At 41.2% G+C, this 23,620-nt stretch overlaps 1 protein-coding gene across 3 annotated transcripts in view; it reads left to right on the top strand.

Annotated features, from left to right (window-relative positions):
* The window catches only part of KIF13B (kinesin family member 13B), a 165,257-nt gene that overhangs the window by 107,742 nt on the left and 33,895 nt on the right, over positions 1 to 23,620 (top strand). For all 3 annotated transcript variants that reach the window (XM_064482496.1, XM_031442133.2, XM_064482497.1), the window contains exons 22-35: positions 929 to 1,099; positions 2,376 to 2,533; positions 3,738 to 3,870; positions 7,699 to 7,845; positions 8,444 to 8,473; positions 9,855 to 9,954; positions 10,534 to 10,660; positions 11,413 to 11,468; positions 13,097 to 13,221; positions 14,432 to 14,608; positions 17,264 to 17,356; positions 21,043 to 21,195; positions 21,966 to 22,043; positions 23,336 to 23,389. In XM_064482496.1, the coding sequence (XP_064338566.1) occupies positions 929 to 1,099; positions 2,376 to 2,533; positions 3,738 to 3,870; positions 7,699 to 7,845; positions 8,444 to 8,473; positions 9,855 to 9,954; positions 10,534 to 10,660; positions 11,413 to 11,468; positions 13,097 to 13,221; positions 14,432 to 14,608; positions 17,264 to 17,356; positions 21,043 to 21,195; positions 21,966 to 22,043; positions 23,336 to 23,389 (1,602 nt within the window). The remainder of the gene's footprint in view (positions 1 to 928; positions 1,100 to 2,375; positions 2,534 to 3,737; positions 3,871 to 7,698; positions 7,846 to 8,443; positions 8,474 to 9,854; positions 9,955 to 10,533; positions 10,661 to 11,412; positions 11,469 to 13,096; positions 13,222 to 14,431; positions 14,609 to 17,263; positions 17,357 to 21,042; positions 21,196 to 21,965; positions 22,044 to 23,335; positions 23,390 to 23,620) is intronic.

Genomic DNA, 23,620 nt, shown 5'->3' with positions numbered 1-23,620 from the left:
GTATAAAATCAGGATTTAGTTTAGTTTAATTAATTTTAGGATTTAGTTTCTTTTAGTTGGAGGGATTTTAGAATGTCGCTACGTATCACAAAAATTCCAACTTAAAAATCAAGCTGGTGCCGCCTGCCTAAAGAAATAGGTACACTGTTTGATTGCTTTAAAGTCTGTCATAGGCTTTTCTTCTGGGGGCATTTGAGTCTGATTAAACACGTATTTCTAATTGCACGTAGTCATCACAAAACTCCGTACGCTGCAGTTCAGGGCACGTTTCCTTTGATCCAGCTTTCCTCCCTAAATCTGCACAGAGAGGGTGTCAGTAAATGCCGGTGCAGAGAATGGTCAGCAGTCACCATCTTTCATCTCCTCCATTCAGTTCTCCAGTCTTCAGAGTACACATTCCTGATACTTTTAAAGTTTTCCAAAAAATGCTTCAGTAGCATTCCACTTGAGAACCTTGTTCCTTTTATTCACTAAAGTATCGAATACATTTTTTTGCCCTTTTCTGAATATTTGTTGCTTATTGGTATGCACCCTGTTTTCATTCATTTATCATTCTTGGCAATCTTGTATTCTTGTGCTGTATCCAAGGTTGGCCATGTTTGTATGATTAAATGATACTGATGTTTGAGAACTTGCTTCGTCTGAAGAAGATGATGACGATATAAAAAACCAGAATTTTAAGTGTTCTTCATCAGCCTGTAAATGCTTTAAAATATCCATTTGTATATAGCCATGCTCATTGATACCATATGTCAGTCTCTTGCTAAATATGACATTTCACAGATGCAGAAAGATTGTCCCAGAGTGAACGGGGTTTGGTCAGCATAAACCAGCTGTTAGTGACAGAGTCAGGACTGGAACCTGGGTCTCTGACTCAATGTACTCCTTGGAACTTTCTGAGTTAAGCAGAGCTTTGCTTTTCCTTCAGGTTAAAATACTCCAAGCTACTGGATTGCCACAGCATCTGTCCCACTTCGTGTTCTGCAAATACGATTTCTGGGATCAGCAGGAGCCAGTAATTGTCGCACCTGAGGTGGACACTTCATCCTCTCCTGTCAGCAAGGAGCCGCAATGCATGGTTGTCTTTGATCATTGTAACGTAAGTTTGCTTTCCAGACTCTTGTCAGCATTTAGTAACTCAGTGCAAAACGAAAGGAAAATGACCCATATTTTGTTGAATAGTCTGGTACCAATAATATGTCTAAGATCAGTTTCTTACAGTGGGTTTGGAGTCAAAGACGACAGTGTCATCAGCACACTGTACGTACACCTTAACGTTACACAATGTTCCATGTCAGTTGTCTCTCAGTAAAGCTGGGAAAAACTCAAAACTGTAGTGTCAGTGCGTGTAACTCCTCCACCATCAGAGGTTAACTGTTGTGTGACTATATATGTGTATACTTCTCCAAAAGGAATCCTAGTTCTGTATTAGTTACTGGAGAAACTGTCATCTAGAAAGGATAAGAAACTAGTGTTTTAGAGAACGTGAAGACAGAAGAGAGAGAAGAACCAGCTTTGTGGAGCACCGCGTGCTGCTCAGCCCTCTGTTGTTCTCTGCTTGTCTTTCCCACAGTTGTTTGATGCTAGGGCTTTTTTCAGCTGAGGAAGCCAGTTCAGAGGTCACTTTGCCCATGGTTAAGGAACTAGCAGAGCCAGGACTGCCAGATCCTAGATTCTCGTTTTCTACTGTATCTCAGTTGAGCCATCTCATGTTTTTCAAGAGAGAGGTCTCTTTCTAATCTGATTACAGCATAGAAATAGTTGTGTGTGCTAAAGATCAAGAGAGAGAGTGGAGATTCTATAACTTTAAAAAATAAACAGTTTTAAAGCTTAATCCTAATTATAGCAAAAGGCTGCCTTATATCTGTCTTACGATGATGGACAGATTGGAGAATTCTGAAAAATTAGGCAATTTTTTTTTGCACTGATGATCATTATCCCGTTTCTTCTGTTATTGGAGATAGCTTCCTAAAAACTGCGAAAAAATGTTTTTCCAACACGCTGCTAACTTAACATAATAACTTTTGGATATAATAACTTTTATATTAAGTCATTATAGATCACTGTTGTTATTCTTAATATAATTATTTATACTTTCAAAAATAGCTTCCAAAATATTGCTAACAAGATAGAGTACAGTGCTGGCCTTTCACAATAGATTTTCAAGGTGAAAAGTTTTTTAAAGATTCAGAGTTAAAGTTAAGAATCTTAGGCTACCTGAGCATTCATTATGAGTGTTGGATGTGTTTTGTTTTGTAACTGAAACGTTCTTTTTGATTTCTCTTCTCCATGATGAAGTGAGGATATGTTGTCAAGTATAAGTGATCACAAGGTCACCAGAAAGTGTTACTCTTTCTGCTCTTATTTTTTTTCAGGAGTTTTCTGTTAGCATCACTGAAGACTTTATCGAGCATCTTTCGGAAGGGGCATTGGCAATTGAAATCTATGGCCATAAAATGAACGATCCTCGGAAAAACCCAGCCCTATGGGATTTGGGGATTATCCAAGCAAAAACACGGAGTCTTCGGGATAGGTGAATTTTAGATATTCATCTGATTCCATTTATAATTTTAAAAAAATTGCCAGAGATTAGTATTGCCATTTATCAAGGTTACCCATTCCTGAGTGTACCAGTATTCCAGGGGTGGATGGTGTTATTTCCAGGGTATCAATAGCACAGTTAAACTTCCTTAGAGGAGTGAACTTTGAAGAGTGATGGGAAAAGTTTAAGAATATAGTGGTTAAGAATAAAGGGTGAAAGGAATTTTTGGAGACTAGATTGCTTATCAGTATGAAATACTTGTAATTAATAACAGTAGTGAAAATGGATAAAGATATACTCTGGAATTCAGGTTTACTTATTTTATCTTTATCTTGAAGGTTTTTCCAAGCAACATCAATCATGGAAGCAGGAATGCTTACTTGCTGACAAGGATTTAATTTTTTAAAATTTTATTTTATTTAAAGAATTTTTAAATTGAAGTATAGTCAATTTATAATGTGATAATTTCTTGTGTACAGCATAGAGATTGTTATACATCTATATATTCCTTTTCATATTCTTTTTAATTAGACTAACAAGGTATTGAATATAGTTCCTTGTGCTGTACGGTAGGAGCTTGCAATTTGTCTATTTTCTATATAGTAGTTAGTATCTGCTAATCCCAAACTCCCGACTTATCCCTGCATGCCTCTCCACCAGAATCTTAAAAAGAAGAGTTAAAAGGAAAAGACTGAAAGAGCGGATATTTGTACTGCATCTAATTATAGATGAGAACCAGATTTTCTTTTTTTTTTTTTTTTTTGCACTTAGAAAGTTTTAGCAAATACTAAATTAGACATTGAGATTTTTTTCTTGATTTTCTTATTGACCTCAGCCAAGACACTTGTCAAGTCACTAAAGCATACAGTGCTACCTTTATCTATGAAAAGTTACTCACTGCACTCACTTCTGTACATCTGATGTTTAGATTTTTGAATAAATAAACTTTTATCATGCCTTTCTGAATGAAATAAAGGAGCCATTGCTAGTTATGATATTGAGTTTGTTGACCTTTGCTTTTAATTATGTTTTCCAGTATATACTTGCATGTTACTCACTGAACTACAGGTATTTAACTCTACTGAGTTATTCTGTTTGGAGGTCATTTCATTGTTAATTTTCATGTGTCAGATCCTAAGCTGCCTGTATTGAAATAGAAAAGTATGATTTTCCAAGAACTTCCCCTATTTCCTAGATGGAGCGAAGTCACCAGGAAAGTGGAATTCTGGGTTCAAATCTTGGAACAGAACGAGAATGGTGAATACTGCCCCGTAGAGGTAATTTCTGCAAAGGACGTGCCAACGGGAGGAATCTTCCAACTCCGGCAGGTAACAAAGCTGTGAATGTTAACACTGAATTCTTTGGCACCATGAAGCCAATATTGGAGTCCTTTTAACAAACATCCATGATGATGAAATCTCAATTGGCCAAGTCCATTTCTTATATTACAGCTATCTCCCGCTTCATGTGTATTTTCTTTCATTTTCAGAAATACTGCTCTTTATAATATTTTAAACCAGCTTCCATTAGGTTTAAGTAAGAAAAAGATAAGCTTTAAAGAATAACTTGGAATTGAATTGTAGGAAATAAGACAAACATACCAAGCAGCATTAGAACCTGTATAAAGACTAGGAGCCATGCAGTTTAGAGTCTAAGTATGTCAGGGTTCGGTTCTGGCTCTCGTGGCCTGTATATCCGGGAGCAAGTTCAGCCATAGGTCAGGTGTAAGGTGAAGATGGTAACACCAGCTTTGCAGGATAAGTGTGAGGATTGGAAATAATGCATATGAAGCCCAGTGCTTGATGCGTGGGAGGTGGGAAGTCTTTTTCCCCCTGATACCCATCAGTTCTCTGCTCCCCTGCAGACATCAACTGGGTGCCCTATATAATTCAGTTCAGTTTGGACCCCAACCACCTGCATGAGCTTCACACTCCACCAGTTTAAGGGCCCAGACTTAAGTACAAAACTGCTTTACTTGAGATGCCAGCTGCAAGTTTCAGGTCCCCAGGTGATGCACACTTCTGTCTGACATGGCTACAGTCAAGGGTTCCCGAAACTCTCAGGTTTGGTAATTTCCTGGAAAGACTCACAAAACTGAGGAAAGCTCTTTACTTGCTGTTAGCAGTTTATTATTATAAAGGGTACAACTCAGGAACAGCCAGATGGAAGAGATGCAGGGGGCGAGCTGTGGAGGAGGGGTGAGGAGCTTCTGTGTCCTCTCTGGGTGTGCCAGCCTCCCAGCACCCGATGTGTTCACCAGCCAGGAAGCTCGCGAACCCCATTGTTCATAGGTTTTTACGGATGTACTGGTACGTAGCCGTGATTGATGAGAGTGTTGGCCTTTGGTGGTTAACTCAACCTCCAGCCCCTCTTTTCTCTCTTCTGAGATTTTGGGGTGGGACTCAAAGTTCCACCCTTCTAATCAAGGCTTGGTCTTGCTGATGACCAGCCCCCATCCTGAAGCCATCTCAGGGCCTGAAAAGAGTCACCAAATGAAAAGTGACATCATTAAAAAGCATACATGCTGCCACCATTATCACTAAGGAAATTCCAGGAGTTTTAGGAGCTCTGTGCTAGGAACTGAGGACAAAGACCTTTCTGTGATACCACAGGACATGTTAAGTAAGTGCAGCTAGGTAGATATGAATACCTGCCAGAAACCAATACAGCAGAGACATGTGGGAATTGTCACTTAACCCCAGACAGATGTGATCTGTAGTGTCTGCCTTGCCAATTAAAGATGAGAGAGGATGTCTTAATAGAGTTTACATGTAAGATTTAGACATCCTGGTTTTTGCTATACTTCACATGAAGTCAGTATTTTGTAGAATATTATGTCCTATGATAATTTCCATACTTTGAAACAATAGTTAAAATATTAGAATGGCTCAAGAAAATGAATGTTGAAGTCATTCAAAGCAAAATATGAGAATAGGCTAAAAGAAAAAGAAGGTTTACTTAAAAATTCAGGTTTCTGAATGTCTTAGGAGGAGGAGAATGATAAGCCCTTGTTCTCTGACCTCAGCAAATGAATTTTAGCAAATCCATTCGTGCATGGACAAGGCACTAAAAGCAAAAGGAAATTAGCTTAAATTACAGCATGAGATATATACATAAAAATAGGATTCGTGAAGGTGTGAGGAACATCTTTTTCTGAACATTTGTTTAAACTATATATATCTTCTTTGGATGCCTTAGAAATTCATCCGGAAGGCAAGACCAGATACTTTTCTGTGGTTTAGTATAAATCGAGTATTTGAGTGTTTGTCATACTTCGGGCAACCTTTCCTAAACGTGTTCAAAGATATGTTGGGTTTATCAGGAAAGGCTTTTTTGAAGGCTGTGCATCTTCACCTGGAAGCTGAAAGAATCATGCAAAGCTGGAAAGTTTCTCATATATAAATGGCAAGAACAAAGACACAGAGATTGGAGTTAGGTAAGGTTGGGTAGAAAGTAGCACATAGGAAGAGCTGGAAAGCAGTAAGGGAAGAGGTTATAGAAGCCTGTGGCAGCCGGGTCATCGAGGGCCTTGGATGGGAGGCGCCTTGGAATTGGTGTATTTAAGACTTGGAACCTGCTGTCCTTGAACCGCAAGGTAGCAGAGGAGAACTGTTTAGGTTAACCATATGTGTGGGCTGGTTTTGTGGTTTAAAAATGGTCAAATAACAGCAATTACAAGCAGTTCAATCTAATAGTTTATGTACACTGTTCCCAAGCTTTTCTGTGGGACATTAAGACATTCCTGGATCTTTTCCTCCTTTTTTCCCCCCTCCTTATTTATCCTCCCCCGAAGTATAGGTACCTCACCCGTCACATTTGGGTACACATTCAAAATAGGTCGCTTTCTGTTCCAGGCAAAGTAAGGACAAAAAGTAGCTAATTGAAATGGCTAAATGATTTTAGACAATTAGAATGTTTTCTGGGGTACTCTTTCCACAAAACAGCTGATGCATGGTACTTGGAAAATATTAAATCAAAGGCACCTGCAACTCATCTCTTTAAATCTAGCTTGATAGGATCAATCATTGTCTAAGTTGATTTTCCTGATAATGCAAAGCTCTTGGGAATTAAAATCTGGTGGAAGAAGGGAAGAGTAGCTGACTTGACATTGTATATTCAGATTCTATTTTTCAAATTCCGCTTTACATCCCTAAAATTTATAAACCAACTTTGAAGTCAATGACTGAGAATCCTGGGAGTTTTCTTTTAAGATGTTACTTCATTGTGAATATACAAAGTCACATGGTGTTTATTGTGCAGATGGGCTTAAAGAAAGAACAGCTTCTCTGATTAATTCTTCATGTTGCAATTTGGTTTAAAATTATTTTATTTTGGGATCAGAGCAGTGAATTCAGGAGAGTGTAATTATTCTTATTACTCTGATTGCTTATTTTTTGAAGTGGATCATACATACTGTATATACTGGGTTTGGTAAGCTGCCTTTTTAAAAAGAGTCTAGTTAACATCTGTCACCATACTCTTTAACTTATGTGTCATGTATGTTTTTCTATAGCAGTATTTTAATGACTGTAAATATTTCATTAATATACTACAATTTAAGCAGTTATCAATATACTTTTCATTTGTAACTAATTTTTTTGTTATTCTTAACATTGCTGCAAGATTTCTTCGTGTTCACATATGATTATTTACCTAAAACAGATTCCTAGAAAGTTGAATTGCTGGGTCGAGGGTTACTTTAATTTTTAAGGAAAATTGTCCTGCAGAAATCTCTACCAATTTAAGTCCCACCAACAGAGTATATAATTGCCTTTTTCATAAACTTTGGGCAATATTGTAAGTTGCCTTTTTAAAAGATAATTGCTAGTTTAGTAAGTGAAAATAAAGGTGTTTCATGCTTATTTTGTTGTTTTATTGTTAGTAAATTGAACATTTTATATTGTCTAGCTTTTTGCGTTTCTTTTGTTAATGTCTGCTTTTAATGTTTCTTTTTGTTGAAAAAAATAAGTAAACCATATATTTGTTCCTGATTAGCTTTTCAATGTGAGATTTGCTACTTAACGTTTAAGATACCGTGAGATGATGTCTCTAAAGATAAACACTTTTCTTAACATCAGCCTGTAGGGGGCTCTCTAAACCAAATTTTTTGAAATCAAACTGATTTTAAGATACTCTTAAAATTGTCTGTGATACAGGGGCAGTCCCGGCGAGTCCAAGTAGAAGTGAAGTCTGTGCAGGAATCTGGGACTTTACCGCTGATGGAAGAGTGTATATTGTCTGTTGGCATTGGATGTGTAAAAGTCAGAGCTCCTAGATCGCCCAAGACTCATGAGACCTTCCATGTACGTTTCTGTTGACAGACCCAATAAGACAAGAGAGTCTTTTGGAATCTGTCAGAAAACTGCCTTTCGCAAACAGTTCTTTCAGCATTTTGTTTTCCTTTGATGTCCTTTTTAAAAAAGTTTGCTTACTGTGTTACATCTGCATGGAGTCACTGCACCAGACCGTTGGTTTTCCCTGGTACATGGCAAACTGAGGGTTAAAACATCTCAGCCTCCAGAAACTCCTCTGTGCCTGCTAGTGTTGAACCTCCCCCACCACCCACCGTCTGCAGAAACCCCCTACTGCTTGTAAAGACTGTTTGCCAGCAGGTGTTTGATTTCCCCTGGGGAGCGGGGCTATAAACCCAGCAGGGAAAGTATTGTCCTGGTTCCCGAAAAGGTCAAATCCGTGTTCACTTTCCTGTAGAGAAGCTCAGGGTTTCACTCCAACTCCGAAAACTGTAAAACTGAGAGAGGGAGGGCATTGATGGGAGATGGAGAAACATATTCATTAAATTAGAAAATCTAAAGTATGGGAAAAGATTCAGATTGTTTGGCATAGCCTGATTGTTGGATAAATAATTGTTTTGGTTCTCCATAATGTATTTTCTTCTCTTAGGAGGAAGAGGAGGACATGGACAGCTACCAGGTGATGGAGCACTGGTCAGCCTCCTCAAATAGGCTTGATTCAAGTGCTAAATTACACATTCCTTACTCTCAGCATACTGTTACTTACTAATTAGACTATTAGTTTTGATTCAAATATTGATTTTTCTCAAGTTAAAACAGAGCAGGAAACAATCATTTGTGACTGTTATCCCTTTCCAAACCTGGAGCTCCCGCCCCTTCCAGGTCCCTACAGATCAGTTTCTTCACATCCCCTTCTTTGTACCTTTTCTCTCCTCAAATGGAGTCACCCACCTCCCCCACACCGTCAAGAGCTGCCTCATACTCACCTTCAGTCAAGCCATGCCCCCTAGGTATTTTCTGTCCTTTAAGCCAGGTCTCCTTTTCCTACTTCTGGGTTTGTTCCTCCCTGCCCCCTATTTTCCTAATTCTTCTGCAAGATTTTGTTTATGTCTGTTAAGTTTTATTTTGTGAGTCTGTTTACTCATCGTTTAGAACGGTCAGAGCTCTCTGGACCCTGATTATGTCATCCAGTGTAGTCACTCTCCTGGTTTGGCATCATTCTAATTTGATAAAAATGTCTGCCTTCCTATAAGTCACTGATAAAAGTACCGTATCAGATGGGGTTAATACAGAGTCCTATGGCACAACCATAGAGACTTCTTTTAAGCTGACATTGTTCCATTCATCACTGTTCTTTGGATGTGATATTTCAGTCATTTATAATTTTGTCCAAGTAGATCCCTTGCACGTTTCTCCATCTTGTCCACAAGAATGTCATGAGCTATTTGGTTAAGTGCCTTAGTGAAATCCAGATACACACAATATCCTCAGCATTCCACTGATCTACCCAGTGCCGTAACTGTGTTACAGGAGGAAATGAGGTGAGATCGGCCCCCAGTCAGGTGTTGACTGGTAGAGTTGTTAGTCTGTTGATAACGCACCCCCTCCCCCGAAAAAAAAAATCCACAGAAACCAGGAAGAGAAGCACTTAAAAGATTTGTAGAGACTAGTGAAACATGTTGAAGACTTAGTTAAGAAATTTGAAGAATTCTTATGATGGTTCTAAGGGATATAAATCTGAGTATTATCGAGTAGTATTTGTGATTTTTATCCAGCAGAGGCCTTTAGAAGATCTTTGTTTCGCAAATGCGTGGGAGTTCTATCCTTTAAGCCAATAGAAATAAACTAGTTCTGGGTGTCAGAGATGCCCTTTTAGAAAATGATCTTAAACTAGGACAATGATGCTTTAATTTCTGGAAGTTTCTGTTCTGAGTAATGGCTGGAGTCACTAGTGGTGGTCGTAAACACTTGATGTTTTGCGTAAAATAAGACAGAACATAGGTTTCAGGTGTATTTTGTCTTGCATTCTATTTACTATAATTTCCCTTGTTTCCTTCCAGGATCGGGATTTAGAGAGACTGCGTAGAAAATGGCTAAATGCGTTAACAAAACGTCAGGAGTACTTAGACCAACAGCTGCAGAAGCTTGTCAGTAAACATGGTAGGAGAAGCAACTCGAGTATTTCCCTCCCCTGAAGTCAGTATGTACTTAATCCCCATCTGCAGCCACATAAATTGAAAGTAAATGAACACATCAGTGATGGGGCTGGTGAGAGCGGAGGGATGGGACGTGTTTGTCTCATATCCTCTCAGAAGGACATTTATCCAGTTGTAAGGATGTCTTTCTGTAGGTCCCCCCTCCCTCCAAAGAAAGAGAAAATACAGTACATACAGTAAACATTGTCCCTCAAAAATAACTAAACGAGGTGCTAGCATTTCTTAATTTCTTGTTTAAAAGCACTTGAACCCTCTGACCGGAAGAAATCATTCCTGCGCATTCCACCCTAGGCCTTCCATGAACTGAAGGTGGCTTCTCTGTGCGAGCACACCGGCCTCTCTAGTGTATAGTTAGTTTCTTATCGTGAACTTTTTACTGTGAATTAGAGGCAGAAAGTTGCTAGTGAACCCGCATCTACCAATACCTGGAATATAGGCACATCCTGTTGCTACACGGTACGAAGCTTAAACAGCAGGTGAGCAGTGGGATACCAGTATCTGATCTTCATTCCTGATGTTCCAGATAAGACAGAGGATGACGCTGACCGAGAAGCTCAGCTTCTGGAGATGAGGTTGACTCTGACGGAGGAGAGGAACGCAGTCATGGTCCCCTCTGCCGGCAGTGGGATCCCAGGGGCCCCCGCGGAGTGGTATGCGTGCTGCCTCGTGTCTTCTGAAGTTTCTGTTCATGGGGCTGCGTGCTTTTTCTATGCATTTTGCCTACGTGTTGATTAATGGAGGACCCATCATAGCTTGCGGGGGAAAAAGTTGTCTGAATTAGAAGAAGTGTTAAATTATTTTCATGAGTTGAAGTAACTGTGGCCTTGAACTGTGTTTTATTAAGTAATATTGTTATTGGCCCAAGTAATTAAGATTTCTGAGAATTCTAAATCAATATTTAGTACCATTGCACTTAGCATTTTAAAAAAATAGTTAACATGTTAATTACTTGGGTCATTCCCTTAAAAGACTATCCAGCCATAATAAAATTGCATCTCCGGGAGTTTTTGATTTTGGTGCTGGCTTAAACTGAACTGTCAGCAAATGTTCTCTGCCACTTTATAGAAATTAAAAATGATAAATTCAGCCACATGGGGCTGTTAGGTATATAATTTTAGAAGAGAGTACCTTTAAACAAGGGAGCCTCAACTTCCATTATAAACAGGTACACATGTCTTCTAAGACTGAGCTCTGGGGTCACACATACAATAGTTACACGCGAGAGTAGCAGCATCACAGTTAAGTCTGTGGCATCTCTCGTGGGAAATGGTAGCAAACCCAATACCCAGAATTACCACTGGTTGACCTGCAATAGCTCGGAATGTATTAAGGCTGAATCAGGAGGGACACACTGCTGAGAACGTCTGCTTTATTTGAGACGCTGTTGTTCACCATGTTTTAGGACCCCGGTTCCTGGGATGGAAACACACATTCCTGTTATCTTCCTTGACCTAAATGGTAAGTTAGGAGGTGCTCTCTGAAGGCTTACTGCTGACAACTCAGTGTCCAGGTAACACTTCGGTTCTAACAAAAAGTGCAGTCAGGCACTTCTGTAAGCCTACGGTTAGGGTCTGTTTTCTGTGTGCCAGAGGACTCTACTACCTGACAGAGGATGAACTCTCAGTAAGAATAATGTTTTTATAATACAACCGTGATAGGTATGTTTCATCAGGACGTGTTCTCGCATTTCTTCCTGCAACCCACACCACTGCGTGTGCTTTGTTCTCCCATCAGTTTAGGGCGGCAGTAATGTTTTCCTGCACTTAAAATGCTTTCTTTAATTCTTAGGAAACGACCTTTCTTCTGCAAGGACTAATAACTAGTGATGCTTCTGTAACGTGCTTTCTTTTATGTGGTGTCTTCTTGGCATCACCTAGTGGATTTCTCACTTTTTCTGTGAGTTCTTGTGCTCTTCCTCCCTGTATCACCTATTTTTTCATAACTGTCATTTTTTTCCCCCTTCATGTAAAGTATTTTGGATGTGGCTACATTTTACATATATTCCGTCTGAGGAGGGGAAATAAAAATGAAAAGGTAGATTAATGAGCTAAAAATAAGTTAAGAGTCAGCATTTAAATTCCAAAAACACCTGCAGAAGAGCTGTGTATTAGATTGAACTATCCAAAACAGACAAGCTTGGCTGTCCACAGTGGTTTTCCTCCGTCCAGGGAAAGTGCATTACAACATCCGAGGTGTTTAGCGTCCTCTGCCACTAAGCTTACTCGGACATGTAGGAGATTTTTATGCCTATGCAGAGTCAGAGAAGAGCACTTAGCCTCTTGCACTGTCCGTCCACTGCTGGGGTTTTAATTGCCACAGCACTCTGTCCTGCCTTGGAGACTGAGGGCAGTTCTGGCCTGTTCTTACGTTAGGTTCCTGGATGGGTGAGGGGAGTATGTCTGTGTGTGTGTATAGGAGGGTTAGAAAGTGGAAAAGAATGAGCTTCAAGAAGACCTGTTAGTATGAATATTCCAAGACAGGAGCAGGACCCTGTTTAGCCCTATACCGCTTCTTGGTCCACCCAAGCCCACACACCAGGAAAGATACTTTTGATGATTAGTCACAAGTTTAAGATGGAACGGGAGTTTGGAGGGCGAGGCTTGGAACTGAATAACCGAAGGCCCCAGGGCAGCCCTTCATTCTAGCTCATGTAACCATTGATTCTTTGGCAGGGAAACTGGATATCTCGTTCACTGCATAGCTGGAGTTAACTGGGGGTAACTGGAGTCACTCTCATTCTCATTTCTTCGGTGCTCTAAAAGACAAGGAATTTGAGTTACAACCCTGTCATTAACATTTATGGGCTGACCTGGAGTGATCTCTTGGGTTTCTTGACTTCAGTTGCTTTCCATGTGAAATAAAGCATGGAGGTAGGAGATTGAATTAGATAATTTCTTGAGGCACTTTCCATCTCTGAGATCCGTGAATTGTTTAGTGGTCATCATCTGTGTTACGTAAGATTTCAGAGCCAAAAGCGGATGAAATCTGTAGCAGAAGAATTCTAATACTAAGCACATTGAAATTTAGCTGGTAGGGGTGATCCTTTAAAATGATCTCCAGATCTAATGGGACTTCTTTGCTTTTAGCTGATGATTTCAGCTCCCAGGATAACCTTGATGACCCAGAAGCTGGTGGATGGGATGCTACCCTGACTGGGGAAGAAGAGGACGAGTTCTTTGAACTGCAGATTGTCAGACAGCACGACGGAGAGGTAAACAAAGCATGACTTGGGGAGATGGGATGAAAAGTGGTTTCTTTAACCTTTCCATGAGCCTTTTGAAGCAATCAACATGGTACTCATTTCATTGCTTACATTTCTCAAGGAATATAAATGAAAACCTTTCATTATGACTTCCAGAAAGAATGAAACCACTTTGAGAAGGAGTAGACCAGTCAGATTACGTCCATTCACTGTTTTACTTCTTTTCCTGGTGAAGGGTCTCTGTTGGTACAGTTCAGGTCAGCAGTGGTCCACTGTCTAGGGAAATGCTACTGAAGTACATAGAGGTTAAAGGGCACGATGTTCGGGATTGACTTTGAAATGCTTTAGTAAGGACTTCTTAAAAGGGGGAGGAAAGAATGGATGAGGTCAGTGAAGCAAAATCTTGATGTTTGAAACTGAGTAATGGGTACGCAGTGGCGACTTACTTTCTAATTTTGAGTATATTGGAGAAATTATAAAATATTTTAAGGAAGGAAAGCTAACGTGATACTTCATCACTTAGTGGTATTCTGAAATTGCAAAACTTGAACTGTGGTGCATTCTGTAAGACAGCGGGCCTGCGCCCTTCGTTAGTAAGTCAGTGTCACGAGTGACAAAGAAAGGCTGGGGAGCAGCCCAGATTAAAGAAGGCTAAGAGGACATGACAAATCTAGTGTGTGATCCTGGATCAGAACAATTGAAAATTTGAATATGGACTTCATGTTATGTAGTAGTATTGCACTGATGTTAAATTTCCTGAATATGATATTTGCTCTCTGGTTAAGTCAGAGGATGTCCTTCCTCTTGGTATTTGGGATGTAGAGTTATGCGTCTGTAACTTTAAAGTGGTTCAGCAAAAAACAAAACAAACAGTACTGTATATATATGAGAAAGAGAGAGAAGGGTAAGATGTTAACAGCTGATGAATCTACGTGAAAGATATACAGGAAATCATTATGCTAAATTTGGAACTTTTCTTTGGGTGTTTTTCAAACTAAATTTTAGATACCAGCCAGGCAGGAGCATCGTGCCCCGCCCTCCCCAGAGTAGTGTGATGGAGGCCACGTCCTCGTATTCCACAGTCTTCCGGGGCGTTGCTCTGAGCAGAACTACACTTGTGACTGGCATGGACCACTTCGGCCCGAGCCAGGATGTTTCCTCGTGAGGTCTTTTACTTTTAGGAGGAAGGGTAGACTGGGTCGGTCTGTCTTCTCCACAGGTAAAAGCAGAAGCCTCCTGGGACTCTGCGGTGCACAGCTGCCCGCAGCTCAGTAAGGGCACGCCTGCAGACGAGCGCGTGTTCCTGATCGTGCGGGTGACAGTCCAGCTCAGCCACCCGGCCGACATGCAGTTGGTGTTACGCAAACGCATTTGTGTCAACGTTCATGGCCGGCAGGTGAGTCTTTGATCCTCCTTGAAGAAAATGACTTTGGGTGAGACCTGAGGGCAGGGCCGTGGAATGATGGTTCTGGTCCCCTGTCCCAGCAGGCTCTGTGAAGCTCTGAGCTTTTCTTTCCCACGACTCTTACTGTCCTGTAACTGCATTTGCTTTAGTCCTGGAACGCGTCAGCCCGACCTCCTCCTAAACGGCCTTAGGTTGTTCTGCTGAATCTTTCTTACTACACGGTCACGACTCACAGCCGTTCCTTCGGGTACCATGGAGCCTGTCCAGGCAGAGTTCCTGTTTTTGTCTTTGACTTTTTGTCTGGGTCCTGCAGGAGGAGATGATGGTGCAGTCGGGCCGATGTCTGTGCTGCTTACCCTTTGTTTTCCATGCCTTTCTCTCCTTTCACTCATCTCTGCCAGTGCGTTGATTCATATATTCGGAGAGAGTCCTCTGTCGAGCATTGGGATAAAAAGACAAATAAGAAATGGTCTGCACCCTTAAAGAGCCAGTGTCCATTGGCCTCTGTAGGATGAAAACAGGCGACTCCTTTCTGTTGTGATAGTGCGACGGTTCAGGAGCTCGCCACGTGCAGGGAGATGGCAGGGGAGAGGGTGAGAGTTCAGTCGGGGAGGCTTCCGGGAGGAGGGTGCCCGTGAGCTGCCCCTCTGCAGACGGGGAGGTTGGCAGGCGGAGGAGGAGTTGTTGACTGTTCATGGAGAGGAGGGGAGAGGAGGAAGGAGACGCCCCGAGGTGGTGAGGAAGGAGAGGGCACGGCAGGCTTGGGGGCCCGGAGGAGCTCCGTGTGACAGGGTGGCTGCAGAGGCCAAGGCCACGGCTGCCCACGCAGCTGCTGCTGGGTTACGGAGGACCTTGTGCCCTATGAACGGGTTTAGTAGAAAACTTATAGATAAGAATATAAACTATTTCTGCTACTGGCTTTGCAAAGATAGGATTTGGGAGGTTGATTCTAGGGACTCTTCTCAATACACTGACTAAAACCAGGGCAGATGAAAATAAATCTTTTCATTTAAAAGAGCACAGCCATGGTTGACAGAGTCCTAGATGTAATCTGCACCCCTCAAAATTAATCTTTAGTTCTAAATGTCACACTGATAGCAGCGTTTGAAATGAAGACTGGCAGTAATGCTGTTAAAATTGCAGCTCTTGAGCTTGGCGATCCAGCATCCATGAGATGCAGGGCACGGCGTAGCTGCGGACGGACATGGTGCAGCTCCCGTTCACTTTTCTCGGCCTCCCTTTTCTCGGAAGTCTTTAAGGGATTGGAAAAGACGATCACTCCTCGGGAGCATTTGAAAGAGTTACTTGCCAGTTGAGAACCAGAGGTTCTGGTTGCTGGGCGCTGAGACTGACCTGGCACAACTTCCAGCCCTGAAAAACCCTTAGCAGAAAGGGTGGGTTATAGAGTCACAGGGCTTCTTCTGTTTTTGTTTTTGTTTTTGTTTTTGTTTTTTCAAGTAATATTTTTAAATTGTAGGGATAAGGAGTTGCTGCATTTTCTTCCTGGTTGAAATGATTTGATGGCATCAGATGGAAGCTGCATGCAGCCTCCCTCCCGATTCAGATAGTTCATTCCTAAAAACTGCTCCTTTGTAGCAAGAACGGGACTTCCTTCTGACCCTAATACGTGCAGGTTAGCTTCAGTAATTCCGCACGAGTAGAAAACAAAAAAGCAAGATACCAGCAGCACCCACACCTCTTCCCACCACCCATAAAAAAAACCAAACTGCATCTGTCCTCTGACCTGTGTGATCAGCGGTGGCTCAGCTTTGCAAGGCTGGAGTCGAGAGCGTGAGGGGATGAAATTCATGCATTCTAAGAGGCTAAAACCTTTTAACAAATTAACTAAATTATAATTAAGTAAGTTTGTGAGAATATGTACTTCTGAGACCGAACAACTCTTTTTCGGTTCTGTTTGGTGGGGTTTTTTTTTGCCTGTTTCCAACGTTGCTTTTTGCATGGGCGTAAAAGGCTCAGTGTCAGTTTAATATTCCCTCTCCTCCTTATCGTTATTCACCAATTGTATTCTGCCCTCATCCCTGCTCTCTTCAACCTCTACAGGATGTTCAGTCTTAGCAGCATCTTCAAATGAGTCATCTGTGCATTAATTCAACAGTTCAATTCTTAACTGTGCAAAGAGCGCTGTCAGCATAAACAATGACCATGCACTCTTAAATCATTCTTCATAACGATCCTGCTTTGGTCAAGAATTTAATGCCTGAACTTGTCAATATTCATGGTGCAAGATGTCCATCGTGCTGTGAAGAAAAAAAAATTTGAGAGTCCCCAGTCCTTGTGTACGTCTTAGTTAGAAGGTCATTTTACTGGGTGGAAGTCAACAGTCCTGTTTCCATAGCCCGTAGGCAGGACTGCACCAGGTCCCCGGTGTCCGTTTCCAGAGCGGGGTCTGTGCTTCTCATATATTGGGTACAGGACCTGTCACCTGGCAGGCATCGTATAAATTGGTTTTCTGCACTAAGGTGAAGTTGAGGAAACCTGTATTCAATGGTTTGGATTTTGATTTGCTTATATTGGAAATGTCTTTTTGTGTGTGTGTGAAATACAGTATCCTTTGTGCTGTCTCTTTGTTAATGAAAACTCAGTTTTTGAGGTGGGAACCCTGTCTTCTGTTTTGTTTTTCTCTAGGGTTTTGCTCAGAGTTTCCTAAAAAAGATGTCACATCGAAGTTCTATTCCAGGCTGTGGAGTGACTTTTGAAATTGTCTCCAACATTCCAGAGGTGAAGAATCATATATAATTTGAATTTACTAAAAATAAACATGTAAAAAGAGCTAACTCTCTGAAAAGCCATCTACCCAAGGACTACGTATTAAATGAAAATGTGTTTTTAGGGAAATGCTATAGATTTGTAGCGGATTTCCCAGTCTTACCTTGATTTATACTAACATGTGCTTTTGTGGCTTTAAAGGTTCTGGTTTTAGTATTTTGTTAAAGAAGAATCTTTTGAAAAGCAAATCAGCATCTTTTTGCACATAGAAGAGGATAGAACCTTCAAAGGGAGGCATCAAAGCATAACAGTTTCAGGGACTCATTTTGGAATCACACAGAAACCTTGTTTCTGTAACATCTTAGTGAAGTGAACCTGGTAAAGTTACTTGGAGCCTAAATTTTTTTATTTATCAAGTTGGGTGTTTAGTGATACCTTCTGAACAGGGTTGTTTTTAAGGATTAAATGGGACAATATACACAAGCTGTTGTGCACATGCTAAAAAGTAAATTGTAATTGCTGTTATTATAATACTTACTATTATTATTTTATTATTGTTTCCCTTCTGAGCTTATCAAGATAGATGCAGGAATCAAACAAATGGAGCTGAAAATATCCCTGATAGACGCTTGCTAGAAGATGTAGTTTATATATACCTCCTAGCATTTAATCCCTGATTTAGACAGAGGTGTTCACCTGGTTATTGGCACAGCTAGTAACGAGGTCCTCCTTACAGGGGAAAGAGAAGTGAGGTTCTAAGAAAGGGACTCTGTGAAAAAAAGAAGAGTGCGTCCTTCTGCCACACTGACCATCCAAAATTGGGGAATGGGTGGGGAGGTCCAGACTGTGCTGTCCTTGGGGGTGGAAAATGGGAAGTGACCCTGGGAGGAGCACTCCCTCCTAAGCACACCATCCACATCACCTTCATTCTGTTCATTCAGGGGCTCAGTATTTGTTGGTTGATTCTGTTGAGTTTTTGCGCAGTAGATGGACAATACTTATTTTAAGACAGAGATCCATTTTTGGAAGAGTGAAAAGATTATGCAGTACTTAGGCTTTGTTTTAGAGTTCTTACGTTGCAAAACACTTTTTCCTCCCAAATAATGTCAAATAGTAACTAATTCTTTCCTGGGTCTTCAAAGTGTTAGGCTTCCATAGCAAACGTTAATTATTTAACTGTTTAATTTGGAACCTGCTGAACATTTAAAAATTGAGCCTGTTTTTGAGTTAAACTAGTTGCAAAGTGTTGGATCTATAATAGATGACTCTTTGTACACTTACATGTGTAGCTAGAGGCTTCCTGTTTATTCTCTGTATCTGAATGTTTTCTGTGTTTTTCCAGTTTCAGATCTTAACTCTAAATGGCTTAAATGCAGTTGAGAAATGTGACAGCTGTATTGAACTGTCTTCAGTTTTTCCTTTTCTCCCTTCATCTTTCTTCCTTTCCTCTGTCCTCATTTGTCATTTTCTTATCCTCTTTAAAAGTGCTTTTATTCTTCAGGTGATACGGCTTTCAAAGGGCAGAAATGTGGGGGAATCAGCGGCGAGATAAACACATAGCCCCATGTGGTTGGGCTACCTGTTAATAATTAGCTAAATGTCTAGGTTGACAAGTGTTTTGTTCACAGTATCAAATCCTGATGAAAAAGGAAAAGTGAGACTTAACGCTTATAGTGTAAGGACTACACCTAGTTTATCTTTTATTTCAAAACAGAATAAAAAGCTTCTTAAAAGCTAGGTTTCATCATGAAAAAAAGCCCAGAAAAGTTCTTTGTGTTCCATATTACAGAAGCTAGGAGGGCTTGTTAGCAAAAAGAAGTGGTCACAGACCAGAGGGCAACAAGAAAAGGTTTTGGCTTTCTTTTCTGTTTTAGCAGCTAGAATGCTTTCATTGCTAGTGGGAATATAAACTGATAAAACCACTGTAGAAGACTGCATGGCAGTTTATTATAAAGGTTAAATAGACACCTACCCCAGGACCCAGTAATTCTGTTTCTGGGTCCTCACCCAGGAGAAATGAAAGCATATGTCCATATAGATTTGCACAGGAGTATTCAAAGCAGCTTCATTCAGAATGTCCTAAAACCGAAAACAGCCCAAACACCCATCACCAGATGAATGGGTAAATAAATTGTGGCATATCCATACTGTGGGATATTGCTTAGCTATACAAAGAAAGGGCCTTTATGAATGAATCTCTGAATCACTATGCTCAGTGAAAAGACAGATGCAGGAGAGTGTGATTCCATTTTTGGGAAATTCTAAAACAAGTGAAGCTAATCTATGGGGAAAGAAATTATCTGGCCTCAGGGGAGGGACTGACTGTGAAGCCCATGAATGAACTTTCTGAGGTAATGGAGATGTTTTATATCCTGATAGGGGCGGGGGGTGGGGGCGGTAACATGGATACATGCGTTTCTTTAAAGCCCAAGTATCCCCTTTCTTAGAGAATCAGGGTAACGTCCGTCTCTTTCAGGTGCACGCGGTGCTCTGTGCCGAGTGGTGAGGGGAGTGCTCCATCAGGGGTCGGGAGACCCACGTTTTATTTAGTCTTGTCTCTTTTGCTAATTTTCTAACTGTCCTCTTTCCTCATCTGTAAAATGAGGCTGATTCCTAAGCCCAAACCAGTTACTGTAGGAGACAAAAGTTTTGTGAACTTAAGCCATCTTCCAAATTTTTCCATATTTTATCCATTCTAGGGCTCATGTAAGTTTTTGAAAATATTTTTGAAGTTAGAATGTGCCTTATAACTGATGATATCGTAAAGTTAACTGGCAGAGATTTTTTCCCTCTCCTTAGTGGTATAGAAAATGTTTTGTTTCTTAAAGTTGATGGCATCTTAAGATGCAGTGGCAGGTGGATATGTATGTTGTAGTCTTTGACATTATTGTAACAAATTCACCGGTAAAGGAGAGCACCTGATGTTCCCTGAGAAGAGCACTTTGTTATAAACCAGTTTATAAACCAGGTTAGCTTGAGATAGTTGACAGTGATAACGAAGTCCCTCCCTGATGCATGACCATCCCATTTACATGCCTGGACCACCTGTGCCGAAGGAGCAGGGGCGGCTCTGCTGGAAAGCACAGTGAACGAGAGTTTGCCTGGATACTTGTCTTCTTGGTTGGCTCCCAGCCTTGGGCCTCGACCACTCCAGAGCTGGGGATCAAGACCACATTTGGAATATGTAGTTCATGGGAGGCTGTTTAGTCAAAGCGTTGGAATCCAGCCTTCCTTTCCCTCTTTTCCTCCATACCCGAGCCCGCCGCCTGTGAGGGTTGCTGTGACCCCGCACTCGTCCAGCTGTCACCCCATTCCTCCTCATTCCTCCTTCCAGCCCCTCAAGATATGTTCCTGGAGCGCTGCTATGGTTAGATTTCCGACACCCCCACTGAATCCTCTCTAGCCAGGCGTGTCTTTGTTTGCAGTGGAGATTTAGGAGAGAACATATCTGTTGATGGTGTTTCAGCTGCACCGTGTTTAACTAGCCTTTCAAGTCAACATAACCACCATTTTGACCTTGATTTCTGTGGGAAATGCATTTTGAGTTCCAAAAGCTGATTCTAAAGTGGAATTTTGGAATGCATCCCATTTGTTTGTTCAGTACTCTGTGTGTGTGTGTTTGTATAGATCAAGAAGTTTTTATAACATTTTTCTTCTGCGATGTACTTAATTTTAATAGACAGCTTTCCATTCCCCAGGATGCCCAGGGAGTAGAGGAACGAGAAACATTAGCAAGAATGGCAGCTAATGTTGAAAACACGGCTTCTGCTGACTCAGAGGCTTACATTGAGAAATACCTCAGGAGCGTGCTGGCGGTAGAGAACCTTCTCACTTTGGATCGTCTTCGCCAGGTCAGCCAACAGAGCTGGTGGCAGTGGTGCCAACCCAGCCTGATTCTGGTTTGACTTTCTGCAACTCATGGTATTGTTGCATCTAAGCTTTCGAAGCCTTCAAGTGGAGCATATTAATGTAGATTAAACTTGCCATATAAATCTTTGAAGATGCAAAACCACATTTGGAAAGTTACTTTTTTTCCAAGATGATAAATGGTATCTAGTTGCCTTGAAGTAATGAAAGAAAATATTTAACTCTTGCTGGCTAAAGAGTTATTTTACAAAATCCTTGATACTGGGCAAGAATGTCTCTGAAGAAATATGTAGTATTGAGGCAGAATGCTGTCCCCTTCTTCGCCTGCCACAGCCTTGGAGTGGGTCTCTGGAAGGGAAAACAGAAATGCCAGTGGTAAACCTAAGCCTTAGAAAAACCCTAAACCTCACTTCACATAGCAGTGTCACGACTTTTTGTTTTAACCAAAAATACTGACGAAAAATTGAAAGTAAATGGTCTGATTTCCATAATCTTTCTCCTGGGGCTAACTCCTGGCCAACCTCGAGGGGGCCGTGAGTAGGTAAAGCAGGGAGTGACCTCGGTCAGCTGTCAGCTGTATGATTAGCGCTGACTCTTCCGCGGTGACTGTAACCGGGTCTTTCTGTCCTGCGAAGTGACTGCCGTTGTTGAAGGAAGTAGGAGCCTGCCCGTAGCTCAGAGGCGGCTTCAGGTGCTGTTACCGTGGAAGCGGGCCTCTCACGTGTGTTTCCCCTGCGTGTTCTCTGACCGGCAGGAGGTCGCCGTGAAGGAACAGCTGACGGGAAGAGGGAAGCTGGGCAAGAGGAGTCTTAGCTCTCCGAATGTGAACAGGGTGAGTGTGTGGGCCTGCCCTGGGCTCTGCCTGGGACCTGCTTTCCCTCCTCTTTGCTTGGGTGACTCCTTTCCTTCTTTTAAATCTCCGCTCGGGTATCATTTTCTTCTCCGAGCTGATTCACGGTCCTCGTTCTCTGCCCTGCAGCATCTGCATCCACCTGTCACCGCCCTGTCTGACATTATAGGGAAGGTGTCCGTTTAAGTCCTTCTCTGTTTCTTGTTTATCTTTCGATCGTCAGTGCCTGTTAAGTGAGTATTTGTTGAACTAAAATGAAACTAGCCAAGTACCTAGGGAAAGCCATTTGAATTTTCGGGGCTTAAATTCAGTTTGTTTCCAATTGAGAAGTCTGGGCTAGGTTTACAAACTCGGTTGCTTAGAGGCCATCCAGAGTAGCATACGTGAGTAAAACAAGTTACCTTTGTTTAGTAGAGTAAGTTTGGTTGGTTTTGTAACAGTGTCACAAGTTTGTCACTTTTTAAAAACATAGATACAATTTATATGCATATTAAGCATACAAATAATTCTACGCAAAGAAACGTGCCTGTGGCCCTGTGATTGACCTCTCCTTTCCTTGCTTTTGATAAAAATATGGATATGAGAAATAGTACGTCTTTATCCGAACTTCACATCAAGAAAAACTACGGTACAAGGGTTGTAACAGAGCAGGCGACCCTCAGCCTTCATATTGGAGAGATCACAGTGAGAGGCAGGACAGATGTCCATCTGGAGGGCACACGTGGCCCCTGCGAGACTGAGTGATATCACTGATGATCTCAGATGGAAAGACTGGGGACATTCTCAGACATTAAAAAATATCACTTTAATTCAGCATAAATATCTTCTCATTCCTTCAGAAAATGATATATTAAAATCTACTGGTATGTCCAGAGATTTGTTATCTAGAATCCTTTAGATGAAAATAAGCAAGTTGTGTGTATCCGTTTGCTACAGTACCCAGAGAAAGATGGGGACACGGTGGGGGATAAACAGATGAAGTGTCTTGTACTCAGGCCTAGCTGGTTGTCGCTTCAGTGTTAACTGGATATCTGATCTTCTGCAAACCTCCCATCTGAAAATTGTTAATCAATTTAATTTTTTTCTAACTGTGTCTAACAGTGTCCCAAAGGCCACAAGCCTAGTTTGCAGCTTTGGTCTTGGCAGTCTGTCTCTGATACCATCCGACTTTGATCTTCTGTTGATTCAGTTTTCAAAGTCTTGTATTTCCAGGACCATAGATTTATGTATTTTTGCACATAAGGAACTAATCCCCCTCTTTATTTCTTCTCCAGTTGTCGGGCAGCCGACAGGATCTTATTCCATCGTACAGTCTAGGTAGCAACAAGGTAAGTGTTTATAACCATTTTCTATCAGACTATTTCCCATTCAGCCTTCCTTCTCTCAAATATCACACGCTAGTTTTGATGCCAGAACTTCTCCCACTTTTATATATTATGTCAAATTTATTGGAAAGTGTTTATAGAGTTCATTTCTTTTTCTCTACCAGTTAAAATAATGTTACCTAGGCATCTGTATTACTCTGCTTTTTAAGGGTGCAAATTTAGGAGGAAAAAAAA

This window comes from Camelus dromedarius, chromosome 36 (assembly GCF_036321535.1).
Source record: "Camelus dromedarius isolate mCamDro1 chromosome 36, mCamDro1.pat, whole genome shotgun sequence".
In the NCBI taxonomy this organism is placed as follows: domain Eukaryota; kingdom Metazoa; phylum Chordata; class Mammalia; order Artiodactyla; family Camelidae; genus Camelus; species Camelus dromedarius.
This window is presented reverse-complemented; position numbering and strand designations above follow the sequence as displayed.